This window comes from Podarcis liolepis (assembly GCF_965112155.1).
Source record: "Podarcis liolepis genome assembly, chromosome: 2".
NCBI classification, from domain to species: domain Eukaryota; kingdom Metazoa; phylum Chordata; class Lepidosauria; order Squamata; family Lacertidae; genus Podarcis; species Podarcis liolepis.
In genome coordinates, this window is record NC_139555.1 from 29,478,614 (window position 1) to 29,497,069 (window position 18,456).

Sequence of the window (18,456 nt, forward strand, 5' to 3'; positions counted from 1 at the left end):
AAACCTATGGACCAAGTTCAGGTTTCCTTTTTTTTACCATTTCCTTTAGGATGCAGCAGAGGCAAGGCTGGAAGATGCATTTGAAAAAGGAAGGAGGAGAAAAAAGAAATCATGGAGGAAGAAGAAAAACCCTGGCCTTAAAGAGGTAAGTGCTGAAAGTAATGGGATTCCGTGTAAGTTATGAATTTTAAACACTTCCATAAGCTATGTCGTTTACAGCTGGATATGAGCTGTTCCTGTCTGAATATGAATGAGGAAGGCACTAGAGAGCTGCTTTTGTGCTTCAAGATGCTCTCACTCATCTCATTCCTAGGCTGTTTTTCAGCTGTACTCTAAAACTCTTTTAAGACACATGTAAATAACTAAATATGCACCTCTTTACATTAGCAGAAGACTATGGAGAAATACCCACAGGAACTGAGACAGTGGGCCATTTTACAGGGCTGAGCTAAAGTGGGGAGGGGGGCACTTTTCGGAGAAACTCTTATCCCCTTCAAAAACTATGCCTTTTCAGCGGGCAGGGCTCCAAATAAGCACAAAGGCAATGGAAATATTTCCTGTCCTCGCTTACTTGGCTTTGCAATGTTATCATGTAGCCAAATTTCAATGGCTGTGTGACCATTTGTCATCATCTCAATGTGATCGATGATTAGTTAGAATCATAGTCTAGGAGCAATATTGTGCTTCATACTCTGGTACGGTTTGTGTGAGTTTAATATCCGACCAATTCACTCTTCCTCAAAAATCTACATTACTTTAGTCTGGGGACTGGGATGATTAACATAGCAAGCCTGAGTAATTTAGCTACAACAAACAAACAATCCTACAGGAACCAAAGCACTGTACTAATCCTGCCATGCTACTCTTATAAGAAAACAGACCGGTGTCAGACTATTTGCCCATCTAGCCCATGGTTTCCCAAGGCCTCAAGTTTTACAACTCAGCCTTATAACAGGAGGTGCCAGGTACTGGAACTAGGTCTTTCTATATGCAGAGCCAAGGCAGTAGCACTTTTATTTCCTTATCTGGGTGGTTTGACCTATTTCCCCCTTTTCACCTCCACATAAACACAGGAGCTAAGTGGGGAGGAAATGTCTGTGGCACATGAGTTAACCACGTCCATTATGATGCAAAAGGAGCAGTTGTTCTAATTGGGTGCTTTCCTGTCCTGCCCAGACAAAGACTGGAAATGATGTGAGGTGGGTGTAAGAGGGAAGGTTGTAATGGTAGTGGGGGAGAAATAAGAAAGCAAGGTGCAAGAATTCTGTCTCCATCCCACTCCCCGCTCATCTTTGCACAAGTTCCATGGATCACTTAGTTAACTGATACACAGATGCAGACAAACATGAACACAACTGGCTTCATATAGAGTTCTCCATGACCCCTAGAAAACAGGGAAACAGAAACTGAAATAACAGTCAGCCTCACTCTCTAGTACGGAGCTTTCCAAACTTTTCATGTTGGTGACACACTTCCTAGACATGCATCATTTTGAGACATGGTAATTCAGTTTTACTAGCAAACTGGAGGTTACACTAACCCCTTTTAAGAGATACGGACATACATTGTGCGACACACCTATACACTGCAGCCAAAACACTAATGTATTGTGACACACAATTTGGAAAGCTCTGCTCTAGTATATTGTAGCCAACATAGGTGTTACTATCAACAAGGCAGTGCATCAAAACTAAAGTCAAATATAAACACCCAGTTTTCTAGGTAAGAATGCTGGAAGCAGCTGCAAATTCCAATCAACATTTGGTTCTTTTGCTGGGGTTGTTAACCACGGAAAATGCATCATCCCCTTTCCAAAAGCTGGCACACACTCACACACAACTCCAGCTGTGTCATTGTTCTGCATCCACACACAAAAAAAACTTCAAACAAATTTCCCATCTTCTTTTGTCAGGTTGCTGTCCACTCACATTAAGAGCCTATGTGCCATTACAAAGAACTCCTCAAAGCTTTCCTACCATACTCTGCAGCATAGAGATGAGGCGGCTTGGAAATGTGCAGGCTCACCTATCAGTGAATTCAGTGAAGAGTAGGAGCTGACTCTTCTCATCTTGTCAATGGTCTCAAAAGACAGGATATACTCTTCGTTCTCAGGGCTGCCCAAGGTGCTACTGGCACTGCTGCTGGTGCTCAAGTTCCCAGGGGAAAAGGCAACAGAGCTCCCAGCTGTTGAAGACAAAGAATAAGTAAGGAAACATTGAGAGAAGAAAGTGTGCAAGGACAGTATTCCTTGGAGTATCAGTATACAGCAGGATTCCCCAAACTTCTGAGTACATTGACCCCTCGATGTGCCAATAAAGTTGTCATTGACTCCAACCCAAATTCTTAGGAACGTAAATGAAATAAAGTCAAGAAATATCAATATATGATTAACATTTCTTAATTATCCATCACCATGACCATAAACCATAAAATTGATGTCTTGTAATATTATCTTATTAAATATAGAGATTCATCATTGGCAAGGTAGGTGTGCTCTGTAAATGCCTATGCCTATATTTCTGATGCTCATAGCTCTCAATTAATTTTTTGGCATTATGCCTTGTAAACTTCTTTTTCACTCCTAGGCCCTTTTCTTGACCCCCAGGGCTTCATTCATTTCTGCATGATTGCATCAACCACAGGGTGTCGGTATTAGTGGCTGTGCAAAATCTTGCTCTAGAGCAGTGATTCCCACTTGGTGGCCTGCAGACCCCAGGGGGCCCACATAGCCCACCCAGGAGGTCCATCACACATACCCACCAACTGTCTGGGACATCCCATTTTGGGGGGTCGTGCTCTCATGCAAGAGCACAGCACTCAAAAAATGTGCTTTTTGGTGCTGTGCTCTTGCGTTGGTCACATGACTCACATGTGAGCACGTCCCTGTTTTGCGCTGGACATGTTGGCGGGTATGGTGTCACCAATAACATATCCAAAACTACCACACAGATGTCAACATTTTCAAAGGTCCATGGCTTGGCTTTTGAAAAGCAGGGTGTCTGCAGTACAGCGCTAATTAGGAACCACTACTCAAGTTATGGGAAGAGCAACCCCAAGATATAAAGACAGGCTAGTTTAATCTCTCTTTAAAAAAACAACCGAGTACACTGGAAATTGCAAGCAGAAGGGGGCTTACTGTGCTATTCTTCCATCTTGCACTTGCAAAAAGCTAATCCTGAGGGTCAGAGGACCCTCTAGAATGTGATGGGTGCATTTCTAGAGGAGGGGGAAATCACCCCAAATCACATGGAAGCATCATGTGAACTGCCCATTCCCCTTTCACTTCCTCCCATGCCTCTTCCGACCTTGGAGGATTCCGTGACCCTCTTAATTGGCCTTTAACATGGGGCGGCAGTGGGAGGAGAGTGAGAGGAGACAGGAAAGTGCTCTTCTGTGAATTCTCTTCCATTCATGTTTTCCAGATCTAATCCTGCGTCACATCACTTAGGTATGCCGTCCAAACTTTTATAGGCACTGAGTCGGTTCATTATTGCTGTGGTTGGAAGCAATCATATGAGTAAGCTTTGCATACATGCATGCAAAGAGTAAATGATAAGAGAATCATGAAAAGCAAACTTACATTCTTCATTCAAACTGAGATTCTGCAGAGACTTATTCAAATTCCTTACTGTCGTGACTGCTCTTATATTCCCGTAGGAGCTGACAGAACGGAGTTTTGGTGTGCAGGGACTGTCTCGCACTGGAGTCAGGCTTCCACCTTCTATGGAGACAATATTGTTATTCATTTCCTACCTCATCCTCCTAACACCCAGGAAAAGGATCACAACTTTCTGTTTTTAGCATGACTGTGGCCTAATATTATACAAAGGTGGGTTAGGCCTTGGTAGTCCATAAATGGAGACGAAAACTAACTGCTGCAAGTACCCTACTTTGGCATTAGGAGAATACATCCTCCTGCAAACAAGACCTAAGTCTGAGCTACTGTTTCCATCTATTCATTTTAGACTTTGCTGACCAAGTGCTGTGCAGGCTCCATTAACTCTAATGGGACTAACATGACAACCCCATTTAAAGGAATGTGGCGGGGTGTGATGGTGAGGTGTGAGGCTAGATAACTTGTCTGTAACAAAAGGTCAACCAAAGCTTTAGGGTCCCCCCGCCCCCAGCCAAATGCTTAGCTGCAGGAGTTACAGTATACTATGAGAGCCTGGCATTTCAACCGTTTTCCTCCTTAAGAGAGATCCAAGAAGCATTTGTGCTGTATAAAAGCTTTAGAAATTCTGGGGACTTCCGGAGGCGGCGCGATCGGCAATGGCTGCCTTCTCCGAGTAAGGAGAAGGAAGCTCCGCTGTAAACGGGTCGTCCGCTACGGCGAAGCGGAGACCCACTCAGGAAAACCACAGGTAGCAGAAGCCTGTGATCTTGGGACCCGGCGGGCGCCAGAAGCAGCCCTCGAAACGTTGAAGGGACCCCGTAAGGGGTCGCGGATCGCGGAGGGGGTAGCGGCGCTGTGGGTCGATGCGCAAACAGCGGAGTGAAGCCGCGTCGCTGTTGCCGGCCAGCGCTGTCCTTTCTTCCTGCAAATTTCTGAACTTGGAAAAACTACAACCCGTGAGTAAATTGGATTTTGAGAACTTTATTAAAACTTTTGAGAACGTCTTGAAACTTTTGGAGAACTTATTGAAACTTTTAAAACTTTTTTAAAAAAAGTTAAAACTTGGCTGAAAACGGAGTGGAGACAAGCAGGAAGTCCGTCTCCCGTTACACTGAATCTTAAAGCAAAGTGCAGGAGGAGTGGAGACAAAGAGCGAGGCTTTAATTAACTGATTTGACTCCCGTTTAAACTGCTTTTTGGACTTGGAAAAATCTTTAAGTTGGTGATCTTTGGATTTCTGGATTTAAAGATACCTTTCTTCTGTTGAATTAGTGGATTACAAATTAAATGAAAACCCCAGGTGCTGGAGCTGCCTGACTGAGCACCAGTCTGCAACTTTGGATACATTGAATCTAAACTTTGAAACATCCTGAGCAGGGACTTGATATTTGGAAACAGTTGCAGCCTGGCACTGCCAGAGACACTGTTTTGCTTTAAGTATACTCTGCTTAAAAAATACTACTTTAAGGAGGCTTTCGGATGTGGAATTTGACTTATTAATTTGAATCGGACTAAACTTTCTCTCCAAAGACATACCAAGCTCCCTCTAGAGGATCCCGGTTTTACAGCAGTGACTTGGCTTTACTTTCCTTTTCCTGGTTTTCGCCTGACCATAGCATCTGGGCTTTTATTTTCCCATGGGAACAACTTGGTCTGACCTTGGATTACAGATAACTTTGGAATGAGTGGCACAAGGAAAAGAGGAAGAGCTAAACAGACAACTTTAACTTTATCTGCAGCCTCACAGCGTAGATCATCTGTGCCTGCTTTGCCTTCTACTCTGCCTCCTGAGATAGAGGTGCCTTCCCTGACGCAGCCAGGGGAGGGAGAGACAGAGGAACTGCACTTGGAGGATATGGCTTCAGGAATAAGTGGCTCTGTCTTAGAGAAAATTTTTGAAAAATTGGAGGCTTTGGATAAAAAGGCCGACTTGCAAACGGCTAAAATTGAACAGAACACTGAAAGTCTGAATAAATTGACTGGACAAGTTGCACAGAATGCCCAAACTATTGGAGAACTAAAGGAGGCTGTAGGTGAAAATCGGAAATTGGCCGAAGACACTAGCCAAAGAGTGGGAGAACTGGAGAAAGAAGTAAGACCACTCAGCAAGCAAGTTGGAGAACACCAGATTTACTTTTCGATGACAGAGCTGCGGAATAAGGAGGCCAACTTGAGGATACGGTCAGTACCAGAAGTGGAAGAAGATAATTTAATTGAATTTTTGACCAAGGAATTTTCCAAATTCTGGAAGTTAGAGGAAAAAGACTTTAAAATAGTATCTGCTTTCAGGCTTGGAAGACTCAGGAGGAGAGAGAAGCCCAGAGATTGTTTGATAATATTGAGATCCAAGGAGGAAAGGGATAAGATTTTGGGCCTGCACTACGAAAAGTCACTGGACATTTTGGGTATCAGAATTGAGATCTACAAGGATATTCCTAAACAGCTGCTGGACCTTAGATCTGACTACAAGGAACTTGCAAGATTGTTAAGAAGTAACGCAATTTTCTTCAGGTGGGAGTTTCCTCAAGGATTATCTTTTACCTACAGAGAGAGAAAGATTAAAATCAAAACAGTGGAAGACAGAGACAAGTTTCTTGAAGCATACGGAGAAGACCTCCATAAAAGATTAGGACTTCCAGCGCCCGAACCTCCAGGGGAACCTGCCCTCTCGGACCCTAAAGGACCAAAGAATAAGATACCACCCCAGCAAGAATAACCAGACTTATCCAGGATGGCTCTGCAGCTTCTGAGCTGGAACATAAATGGCTGCAACAGTCCGGAAAAAAGGGCAAAAATTTTTCATATTTTAAAAAAGGAACAATTGGACATTATATGTTTACAAGAAACACATGTGATTAGGCTCCACAGAAAAGTGCTAATAAATAAAAGACTCGGTCAAGAATTTATATCCTCGGACATAGTTAAAAAGAGAGGCGTAGTGATCTATGCAAAAGAGAGCCTTTCACCAAAATTTCTTTTTAAAGATGAAAATGGAAGAGTTTTGGCAATAGAAATACAGTACCAAGGAGAAAAAATTTTGATACTAGGAATTTATGCTCCAAATGAAGGAAAATCGGATTTCTACAAGAAGCTGCATGAGACTATGCTGGATTATCTGGACTACAACAACATCATCATGATGGGAGATATGAATGGGGTCGTATCAACGAATATGGATAAGTCACAGAATCAAAACATCACTAAAGAAGGAAGACTACCTAAGACTTTTTTTGAAATGACTGACAATATGGATTGGATTGACATCTGGAGAGTGAGAAACCCCTTGGGAAGAGAAGGAACATTCTTTTCTGAAGCCCAACTGACCTGGACACGAATCGATCAAATATGGATAACTAGAAGTCTGGCACCTAAGATCAGAAAGGTGGAAATCTGCCCAAAGACATGCTCCGACCATAATGCACTGAGAATGGACATGACACTGATCCCAACCGGCTCCTTTAGATGGAAGATGAATGATGGCCTGTTTAGAGACCAAAAGATTGTAAAGAAGGCCCAAAAAACTTTAAAGGACTATTTCGAGGTCAACATGAGCACTACGGTGGAAAAAAGAACTATCTGGGACGCAAGTAAGGCTGTGATGAGAGGGTTCTTGATACAACAGAATTCTATAAAGAAAAGATCACAAAATGAAAAGAAGGACAAAATTTTGGAAAGAATTAAAGAATTGGAGAAGAAGTTAAGATCCAATCCGAAGTCTCAGCCGATTCTGCGAGAAATTAAACTTTATCAAGCCCAATATTCTAAGCTGATAAATCAGGAAATAGAATGGAAGATTAAAACAATGAAACAAAAAACTTTTGAATCGGCCAATAAATGTGGAAAACTGCTAGCTTGGCAGTTGAAGAGGAGACAAAGACTAAACACGGTAACAAATTTAGAGATTGAAGGAAGGAGTATCCAGAACCCTGGAGAGATCAGAAAGTGCTTCCAGAGATATTTCAAAAAGTTATACACTCAAGGGCCACAAGATGAAAGAGAGATTAAACAATTTTTGGAGAAAAATGGACTAGCAAAGCTGTCAGAAGAAAACAGAACAATTTTGAATGGTAAAATAACACAACAAGAGATTGAGCAGGCCATACAGAGTTTGAAACAGGGCAAATCGCCAGGGCCAGATGGACTGACCTCCAACTATTATAAGACACTGAAAGACTACTTAATACAGCCACTGTTGGAGGTCAGTAATGAAATAATGGAGGGAAAGAAGGCGCCAGAATCGTGGAAAGAAGCATTTATCACATTGATACCAAAGTCGGAAACTGAAAAGACACAACTTAGGAACTACCGTCCCATTTCCCTTTTAAATGTGGATTACAAAATTTTTGCAGATGTTTTGGCACGTAGATTCAAGAAAGTCTTAAGTGAGATAATTCATAAAGACCAAGCAGGCTTTCTCCCGGGTAGACACATGTTTGCGAATACAAGGAACATCATAGACATATTGGAACTTTTGCAAACAAACATAAATACTAGAGCAGTTTTAATTTTTATAGACGCGGAGAAAGCCTTTGACAATATATCTTGGAAATTTATGAAGGGGAACTTAAAAGAAATGGGAGTGGGACGGGGGTTTGAGAATGGGATTGAGGCAATATACTCTGAGCAAAAGGCTAAATTGATAGTCAACAATGTGGTTACAGAAGAGCTTAAAATTGAAAAAGGTACAAGACAAGGCTGCCCGATTTCCCCATTACTGTTTATTTCGGTTCTGGAAGTGCTGTTGAACATGATCAGGGGGGACCGGTTGGTAGAAGGAATCCAGGTCGGAGCGAAACAATATAAACTTAAGGCATTTGCAGACGACCTAGTTTTGACATTACAGGAGCCAGAATCTAGTATGAAAAGAGTATTACAACTGATTCAAAACTTTGGTCGAGTGGCGGGATTCAAATTAAATAAGCAAAAAACTAAGGTTTTGGGGAAAAATTTGTCAGATATCGAGTTGGAACGGTTTCAGAAAGAGACAGAATTAACTGTGGTTAAAAAAGTCAAATACCTAGGGGTGAACATAACAGCAAAAAATCTGAGTTTATTTAAAGATAATTATGAAAAATGTTGGTCAGAAATCAAGAGAGACTTGGATAGTTGGTCAAGATTAAAACTTTCCTTGTTAGGCCGAATAGCTGTCATTAAAATGAATGTATTGCCAAAAATGTTATTTCTATTTCAGACACTACAGATTGTAGATAAGACAGAATGTTTTCGGAAGTGGCAGAAAGATATTTCAAAATTTGTCTGGCAGGGCAAAAAGCCCAGAATTAAACTCAAAATATTAACAGATGCGAAAGAAAGAGGGGGCTTTGCCCTGCCAGACTTAAAGTTGTACTATGAAGCCGCAGCTTTCTGCTGGTTGAAAGATTGGTTACTTCTCGAAGATACGGATCTATTGGATTTGGAAGGTTTTAATAATGCATTTGGATGGCATGCATATTTATGGTATGATAAGGCTAAGACAAACAAGGCTTTTAAGAACCATATTGTCAGAAAATCAGTTTTTAATGTCTGGTCAAAATATAAAGACTTATTGGAGAATAAAACTCCGAGGTGGTTGTCACCCCTAGAGGCTAAGGCCCGAAAAGGAGCCAATATGGAGGCCAATTGGCCAAAATATTGGGAGATATTGGAAAGAGATGGTGACAATTGGAAATTGCAGAGTTTAGAGAAAATGAGAGACAAAGTGCGAGACTGGTTACACTATGCTCAGATTAAAGAAGTGTTTAAAAATGACAAAAAGGTAGGATTCCAGGTGGAGAAGTCAAAGTTGGAAACTGAACTGTTAGAACCTAAGACTAAAGTACTCTCAAAGATGTATAATTTGCTGCTGAAATGGAACACACAAGACGAAATGGTTAAATCGGCAATGATAAAATGGGCTCAGGATATTGGGCATAATATTATGTTTGAAGATTGGGAAAGGTTGTGGACCTCTGGGTTGAACTTCACTGCATGTAATGCTTTGAAGGAAAATGTAATGAAAATGATATACAGATGGTACATGACCCCAGTCAAATTGGCCAAAATATACCATTCGTCAGATAATAAATGTTGGAAATGTAAGGAAAATGAAGGAACATTTTTTCACCTCTGGTGGTCTTGTCCTAGAGTGAAGGCCTTCTGGGAGATGATATATAATGAGTTAAAAAAGGTGTTTAAGTACACCTTTACTAAGCAACCAGAGGCCTTCCTCTTGGGCATTGTCGGCCAGAGTGTGTCAAAAAAAGACAGAACATTTTTTATGTACGCAACAGCGGCAGCAAGAATACTGATTGCTAAGAATTGGAAGACTCAAAATCTACCCACTCTGGAAGAATGGCAGATGCAGCTGATGGACTATATGCAACTAGCTGAGATGACCGGCAGAATTCGAGACCTGGGAGAAGAAAGGACGGAAGAAGACTGGAAGAAATTTAAGATTTATTTACAAAAGTATTGTAACTTGGCTGAATGTTGATCGGGATGTCAGAATAGAAATGATTGTCTACCACTAAATTAGATTTAAGATTAAATTATATGTTAAGGAACAAAATTATGATTTGGATAAAATGATAATTTGTTTGGAAACAATTGTATAATGATGTAAGTGTTTGCGGGAGGCGTGGGGGAGTCCAAAGCAATAATGGAAAGATGTTAAACAATTAATGTTGTTTTTGTAATATGCTTTTGTATTGAAAAAAACTTTAATAAATATATATTTAAAAAAAAAAAAAATAGAAATTCTGTGCCAGATATAGCTAGGTCTTGATGCCGTAGATAAGATGCTTCTTGTGCATTTTATTTACATAACAGCTTTAATTTATCCTGAGTAAACACGTTATTATTTTATTCAACGGCAACAAGAAAGACAAGGGAATGGGAGAGTAGGTTTTCATATTTTTTAATATAATCCACTCTTTCAGACAAAGGCGCTATTGAATTACTCATTGCAGGGAGACAACTGTATTTTCATCTAAATTATTTGACAGGAGAGGTTCCCAAGTCCCCAGAGATTATCCAGGATATTTAATATTTAAGATGACATTTCACGAGATAAAAGGCCAGCAACAATTTATCCAGATTTCTGTATTTCCCAAATTAAGAAGAATGTACAAAGAGGAGGAAAAGAAGAGGAGAAGCGATAGAAAACACTGACCCAGTCCACATGTCACAGTAAGAATAAACCCTAGCTTCATATTAAGGTTTGCTTAGAATAAAACAAACCATGACTCCTCGTTTGGATGTAATGCTAAAGCAGGGACTGTGGTTTGTTGCTCCTGCTTGTGCTAGGGGAGAAGTGAAGTGGGAACTATTTGTCCTTCCACAATAAATCTTTAATCTACCATGATGTGTGAATGGAGCCAATATGAAGCCCTCATTTGACCTTCACACACAAAATCAGTTTTTTTGGGGGGAAGGGTTGCCAAAAATATGTGATTTAGCCAATAAACTGCCCTCCCTCATAGAATTACCTTCCACAGTTTTATTATAATTTTTTAATAAAGAAAATGATGTATTACCTGGAGCAGCTGGTGATGGCAGTGCATAGTTCTTTTCTTCTTCCATAAACTGCAAGGCAACAGTGCAGAAATTGCTTTCATACTGGACCACAAGGTGACTCAGTGCAACCACCAACTCCTAGGGAGAGGGCAATGGAGGAAAAACAGACTTCTGAACACTGTGTGCATGTGAAATAACTGACAGCAAAGAACTCGAATCACTGCCAAAAAAAAAAAAAAATGAGGGAAGATCTCATTCACCTGATAATATAAAGCAAAAGGAGACACCCATCTGCAAGTCAAAGTTATAGGACTACTCAAAGAACAATGTTTCAGGTCTTGAAGGCAAATAAACAAATTGATGCAGTAATCTCCACTCTAAATTCTAAGGTTAAGCCAATATATTTCTGAATTTAACCTAACAAGTCCAGGAGCAAGAGTGCTATTGAAGCATTCTGTTCACACCTCAGTGTATCTTGTAAAGCAGGAAGGAGGACCTATTACTACAACTCCTGCCGTCCCTGACCATTGGCTATACTGGTGGGACTGATAGGAATTGGAATCCAACAACATCTGGGCTGTGACAGGCTCCCCATCCCTCCTGCAATCATTCATTGGGTTGAACATTTTGACTTTAAAGTACCAACAGTAAATATTATCAATCCTCAAAATAGCATATAGCAGTACTTTACAAAGTTCACTTTTGTGAAAATGCAGCGGAAAGATTCTATATTATTATTTATTGAATTTATATACCTATACCCGGAGCTCTATTTTGTGAGCAACTTTAAATAAAGCAAGCAACAGAATCAAGTCCCTGTGAAAGCAGCCTTCTGACAAAATTAATACCCATTTGTCACCTCAAGTGGGGACGAGGGCACTTTTTATACTTAGCTTTGTGAAGCATTGATTTTTCCTTCACTTTAGTGTGACGATCTTAAGAAAGCTGGAACATTTGACTCCAAAGTGAATTCTTTGCAATGAAAGATCTTTCATTATTGGCTACTCTTTACTTTTTGATGCAGCCAAGAATTGTCAAACTGATCTACTGCTACTGGAAGAACTGAAGGGGAAGGGAGAACATTGTGCCATTCTTCTCTGGTCCATTCAAGCTCCTCTGTAGGACATAATGAATCATAAAAAAGGCAAGGTTCTTGTGTGACCTCCTGGGTCATGGTCCAGACTGTAAAGCCTTGCCAACCTTTTCTATGATGATTCCAAGAGTTACAGAAATAGCATGATGCCCTGTTAGAAATGCATAACTGTTCACAGTGGTTCACAGTCAGCTCAAAAAAGAAATTAAATCTGACATTGGGCAAGCAGAACCTTGGTGGTTTAGGGGGAACACAACCTGCTACTTATTTTCTGTGAAAAAGGCAAAGATTTCTTGGTGGGAAATCCTGAATTCTGCAAGACTAGCACAGAATTTTGTTTATTCTATCAAAGTCTCTTCTTATTGTTGCTTAGTCGTTTGTGCAGAAGGATCAGAAACTTACCAAGGCATTTTCTTAATAGCCCTACACAGTACTACTAATGTCCTATTTACCCAAACTGAGGCTAGAAAATATGAAATGCATTTTGCCTATGATAAATTTGACAAGACTAGGCAGGAAGCTCTGGTCACAATGCTTCTCAGTGCTATCAAGTGACTGATGTGCTACTGCTCTAAAGTGGGAGGTTAGGAAATACAATCTTCAAGGGACTATTGTTTCATCTCAGCCCTCTCCCCACCAATCCATTATGGAAAGCTCTTTGCCAAATAGAACTGTCCTGTTTCCCTCTTGCACTTGCAAAACTCATCCTTCTTCCTCTCGGAGGGCTGCCACATACTTCTTGTTTCCAGTAACAAATTAATATTTCATATTTTATTTGGTAGATTGTAATGTAAGACTCTGCTATCAAAAGGGTGATAAATAGGAAAGGACTACAGAGACAAAACGTGGCTTCTGTTTCGGGAGGAAGTAGCAAGAGCATCAAGAAATTCTGCAAAGTGTTGAGGTCTTGGAGAGAGAGGCCAGGACAGCTAATCTCATTTCCCTGTCCTCTTTTTTTTTCATGCAGCAGCTCCAAAATGAAAGTAGTGACATACAAGCCTGACAGCTCTCTGCTGACAGATATCACTTTCCTTTGGCATTCAGCAGCACACTTTTCAATGATGGATATGGTGCCAGGTCTAAAATAATCCTTTTCTAATGCCTGGTCTTTCATTATTTTGTTATGCAATGCCCTTTTTCTGTTGCAAAGGGATTTCTCATACTGTACAGCAAATGAAATGCCATATTGATAAAGGCCTCATGCCTGGCCCCACTGGGCAAAATGAAGCAGCCTGACGTTCAGGTCAGACAAGAAAAAGCATTTTGTGTTTCAGAGTGATGGCCCCCGGGAGCTGTGATGGTAAAGGGATCCATGGCGTGTATGCCCTCAATTCAAGGTCAACTCCCCCCACTGACCCTATACCACCTCTTGCAGCAAGTGTTCTTTATCACACTCTGGGTGATGAAGTTAATTTTATTTCCCCCAGGACAGGGAGAAAAGCAGAACAATGTTATTCTTCAGGCTGAAAACAGAAAGGCGAGTGCAAACTGAAATTTACGTAAGCCTCTCAGGAAACGGAGAGACAAAACGATTGACACGGCAGGGCTTGTGATTCAAAGAAATCGCCAACAAACAGAGAGCCAGTATGACCTGCAGGAGTGCAAAAACTTTCCCTGTTTCTCGCATTGAGGAAATGGCACTTGCTTACATATGATGAAGCAGTCTCAGCAGCCAAAGATTCACATTGGCTAACTACCCCCCCCCCCAAACCATTCTGATGAAGACAAGATGTTAAAACAAGGAGAAACCAATGAGAAGTGGCCACGTGGGAGGTAAAATGGGAAGCCTGCTGTGTTATCAATTTACTGTAAGGATTCTACTGGCACAAAGATCTAAGAAGACTTGCCTGCAGAAGCAGCAGTATGCGAAAGCTGTACACCACGAACAAAAGCCAATTCCAAAAAACAAAGCAAATTTTAGGACAGCCATTGCCACTACCACATGTACACAAAGTATGCATATTCATCCTCATGAATCACTCAAACAATGGCCTAGAAAGTGCCAGTTTGCGGACATGCCATGTTTTCTTTATTGCGTAATGCTGCCAGAACAGAATTTCAGAGCTAAGGTCTTATAATTGTGCTCTTTTTCTGCAGAGTCCATACCGGACGGACACCCGTCTGTCCGGTATGGACTCTGCTGTGGAATAAGAGGGCTAGATTTAGACATCTGGGAATCCTAAATTACCCTGCGATTACAATACACTGTACAGAAACAACTCAAATGCCCGGTTTTAGAATTGTATTTCAATAGAACAGACGTTAAGTAGTTTCCCCTGACCTGAAGAATCCCTATGGAATTTCTAATGAGAAAGGGGGAAACTTAGCAATACTTTATTACTGTTTGCAATTAACACAGCATTTTGGAGCTAAAATAATTTATCTTGAAGGCATGCCACTATTATTTCCACGTTATCAAACTGAGGTTTACAGTGAGTCCACAGCTGATCTTATATTTTAACCTGGGTTTTCTCTTCAATACATGAAATAGTTATTGGGCTATTTCTGAAGACTATGCGTCTTTTGCCATTTAATGTTTGGCAATAGTCATGGGTGCAAGGATTCACCTTGTAATGTTTTAAAGCTGTTGTCATTCAGGGCCCTCACATGTTCATGACCAGCTCAAGGGAGGAAAAAGGAAACCTAAGCACAAATTGCCAAGGGACAGTCTGGACAGATCATATAAACATATGATGAAGCTGCTGAATAAGGAATCTGGCCATTGGTCCATTTAGTCCAGTATTGTTTACTCTGACTGTGAGAGGTTCTCTTAGGTCTCAGGCAGTGAGACCCACAGCTCTGCTAATTGGAACAGGCTGGAGGTTAAAACTGGAACATTCTGCATGCGAAGGATGCACATTATCACTGAGCTATGGGTTTTCCCTGTTTTCAGTAAATCAAAGTTTTGAACAGCTGCAATGAACTATAAAAGTCAGTTCAGACAGGAATAACAAGTTGAGCAGCAACACAGGGGCTCTAGCACCTATCCCTCCCAACTCCCTGTTATACCTTTCGGACCATGGGACTTCCATCATTGATGAGCTGAGCCAGCATCATGGCAACGTTGTGATCAATAGTGGTAGAATGATCTGTCCGCTCAGCCGAATTGCCTACAAAGGTGCCAAGGGCAAAGACTGCAGCACAGCGAACCTGAAAAAGAAACATAAATAATCTCTGTCCAACTCTTAGCATACACTTTGTCACTTGCATGTTTTAGTGCAAAGATGTCATAAGAGAACATATCCATCCTATTGGAAAGGACTCCCAACATTAAGGACACATCTAGTAAGTAAATGTAGACATATGAGAGCTATGTTTTTTTACATGGCCAGTAGTCCCTCAACAAATCAGCTGAAAGCTGCAATAGTTAACAGATTAAAGGTAAAGGGACCCCTGACCATTGGGTTCAGTCGTGCCCGACTCTGGGGTTGCGGTGCTCATCTCGCTTTATTGGTCGAGGGAGCCGGCGTACAGCTTCCGGGTCATGTGGCCAGCATGACTAAGCCGCTTCTGGCGAACCAGAGCAGCGCACGGAAACGTCGTTTACCTTCCCACCGGAGCGGTACCTATTTATCTACTTGCACTTTGACGTGCTTTTGAACTGCTAGGTTGGCAGGAACAGGGGCTGAGCAACGGGAGCTCACCCCATCATGGGGATTCGAACCGCCGACCTTCTGATCGGCAAGTCCTAGGCTCTGTGGTTTAACCCACAGCACCACCCAGGCCTGCAATAGTTAATAATCAGTTAGTATAAGCTTTAATCAAATAAATTAACTGGGCAGGTATTCATGGGCTTTTCCTTCTCTTCCACCTTACAGTCCCCACAATCTGCAAAATCAGCTCCAGAAAACTGAGAAACCCTCTGGAGTGGATTTTGGGCATGTACAGGAAGACAAAGACCAGAGGTTCTATTGCACCAACAGATTTCTATTGCATAAGAAGGCAGACATCACTGGATGTTGCCTAATACAAGTATTCATAAAAACTACAAGTGGTGAGTGCTCTTTTAAAAGAGGCATTCTGTCTTTTCTCTTACATGGAAGGGAACGTATATTAAAATATGACATCTGCTACAATGAAGAAAGCTTCCTTCAGAATTACTATTTTTACCCATATATAGAATTAATTACTAGATAAATCACTCAAAACCCATGAAATTAATTGACTAAGATTTCTTTTAATCATGTTCATGCCTTATTAGTTAAGATCTTCATAAATTAAACAGCCTTTGCAGCTGTTTCATTAGCCAGCCACTTTAATGGTTATTTGAATTGTTTTAAAAGGTGTTTTATATTTAATTGCTGTACACTTGCCCACATATGTTATATGGTGGTATAGAAATACTTTCATCAATAGTTTTTTTAAAAAAAAGGATGAAAGAATACTTTCAAAGTTTAATGTTGTGTACCCTGATCAGATTCAAGTAATATAGGGAAGCTGTTTTGGGTAGCTAAGGCAAGCACATAAACCACTCTCTCCACTGGATGCTGTATTACCTCTGGGATTGGATCAGAGAGAAGGCTGTAGAGCTTTTCATGGGCACTGTCCCTCACACCGCACCACCTTGCAGAGTCAAAATTCTGCCAAATTCGCCCCAAGCAAATAGCCACCCACTGGCGCAGAAGAGGATGTGGATCATTGAGCTGCTCCAGGCAAATGGCAATCAAGTTCCCTTGAAGACAGGCTTCCTATAACAAAGGGCAGAGCATGATATTTTAACGCATTATTTGCCGATAAAACAATTCTAAAGAAAACAACTCTTTTAGAGCAGCATAGATGCATGGGGTAAGGTCCCTAACATTTTTATTCAAGATTATTAATGAGGTCAGATGTAGAGCCATCCACACCATTCCTCAACTTTTACCCACCTGCCCGGTATTGTAGTTGTTGACAATCACTGCCAGGATAAAAGCTGTCATCGTCCTGTGTTCAGCCTGAGGATTAGATAAAATAATAAGTGAATATTTCAAGGTAAAGCTATTATTATTATTATTATTATTATTATTATTATTATTATTTTATTATTAAAAAGATCCTTCCTGCTGGAACTTGCCTCTTTTGACACTGGGGGTTCTCAAAGGTCTCCTTAATTTAACAATCCAAACTAAATGAAATAATGAAAATGGCCATCAACAGCATGGCTGCCTCATAGGTGCAGCACATGAATCAGCATAAGTTCTAATCAGAGAGGTGGGATGGTGGATGGTGGTGAAGACTGATTATTTGACCTTACCGGCATGTAGGGATCTGCCAAAACAGAAAGGAAATATTTGTGACCATTGTCCTTCACAAGGTCGGCTTGGCATGACTGAAAAACAAGACAGATGGGGTGGGGGGAGAGAGAGCAATAAGCTGAAGATAATTTATTTTTAGTCTTCCAATGATTTCCATTTAGTTCATCAATTGCACGTGTACAGAGAGTTCTTGAAAGCAATAATCAGGAAGCCAGTTATACAGATAACAACTCAGCTTTGGCTCATTCCGCCTAAGCAATGTACTGGGAGTACAGCCATCTGCAAGCCAGGTGTAGAAAGAAGCAACATCTCCCAGACGACATAACTATACTTATTCTGTAACTGACAAAATTCGGGGTCTTCCTGTTTCTTTTATGCTTCCTTTGACTTTTATGCTAAACACAGCCATGGGGAGAAAGGGAGTGACTTTAAACTTTCCCTTTCAGCAGCTACCTTGGGAACCAGGTGGCTCATTTGGCATTGGCGTTCTTCTCTGTTCTCTGTATCTGATGAGGCAATTTGAGATGGATATGTCACAAAACTCTGCTTAAAGAAACTTTGTCTCTTCTGAAAACTCAGAAAAAGCTGTCTGGAAGATGCACATGCATCAGTGATACACAGATGTTGCTCCCCTCTGCATATGCCTCTCACCATAACACAGATCTTGCAGATGTTCTGGTCTAAGCCCCAAGGACAGGCACAGGGATTCAGTTTATTGCATGAAAGCAATTGTGCCATGAATGGTAGAATTTGGCTTCCAGCAGTTTTCTGGCCATTACTGTTGCAGCAATATGACAACAGTGTTGATTAAAACTCTAAGACAGGGATAGCCAACACAATGCCCTCCAGATATTGATACTACAGCTCCCATCATCCCTGACCACTGGCCCTGCTGGCTGCAGCTGCTGGGACTTGTAGCCTAGAAGCATCTTGAGGGCATCATGTTGGCTTCCCTGCTCTAAGAGTAGAGTGCATTTGCTCTGCCCTTACATACTGGCCTTTAACATTTATTTAGAGTG

At 41.1% G+C, this 18,456-nt stretch overlaps 1 protein-coding gene across 2 annotated transcripts in view; it reads right to left on the reverse strand.

Annotated features, from left to right (window-relative positions):
- Positions 1-18,456, reverse strand: part of RPTOR (regulatory associated protein of MTOR complex 1) — a 313,358-nt gene that overhangs the window by 73,657 nt on the left and 221,245 nt on the right. For both annotated transcript variants that reach the window (XM_083489852.1, XM_083489851.1), the window contains exons 14-20: positions 17,437-17,511; positions 17,072-17,137; positions 16,700-16,891; positions 15,213-15,353; positions 11,131-11,248; positions 3,581-3,721; positions 2,026-2,184 (exon numbers count right to left, since the gene is read on the reverse strand). In XM_083489852.1, the coding sequence (XP_083345978.1) occupies positions 2,026-2,184; positions 3,581-3,721; positions 11,131-11,248; positions 15,213-15,353; positions 16,700-16,891; positions 17,072-17,137; positions 17,437-17,511 (892 nt within the window). The remainder of the gene's footprint in view (positions 1-2,025; positions 2,185-3,580; positions 3,722-11,130; positions 11,249-15,212; positions 15,354-16,699; positions 16,892-17,071; positions 17,138-17,436; positions 17,512-18,456) is intronic.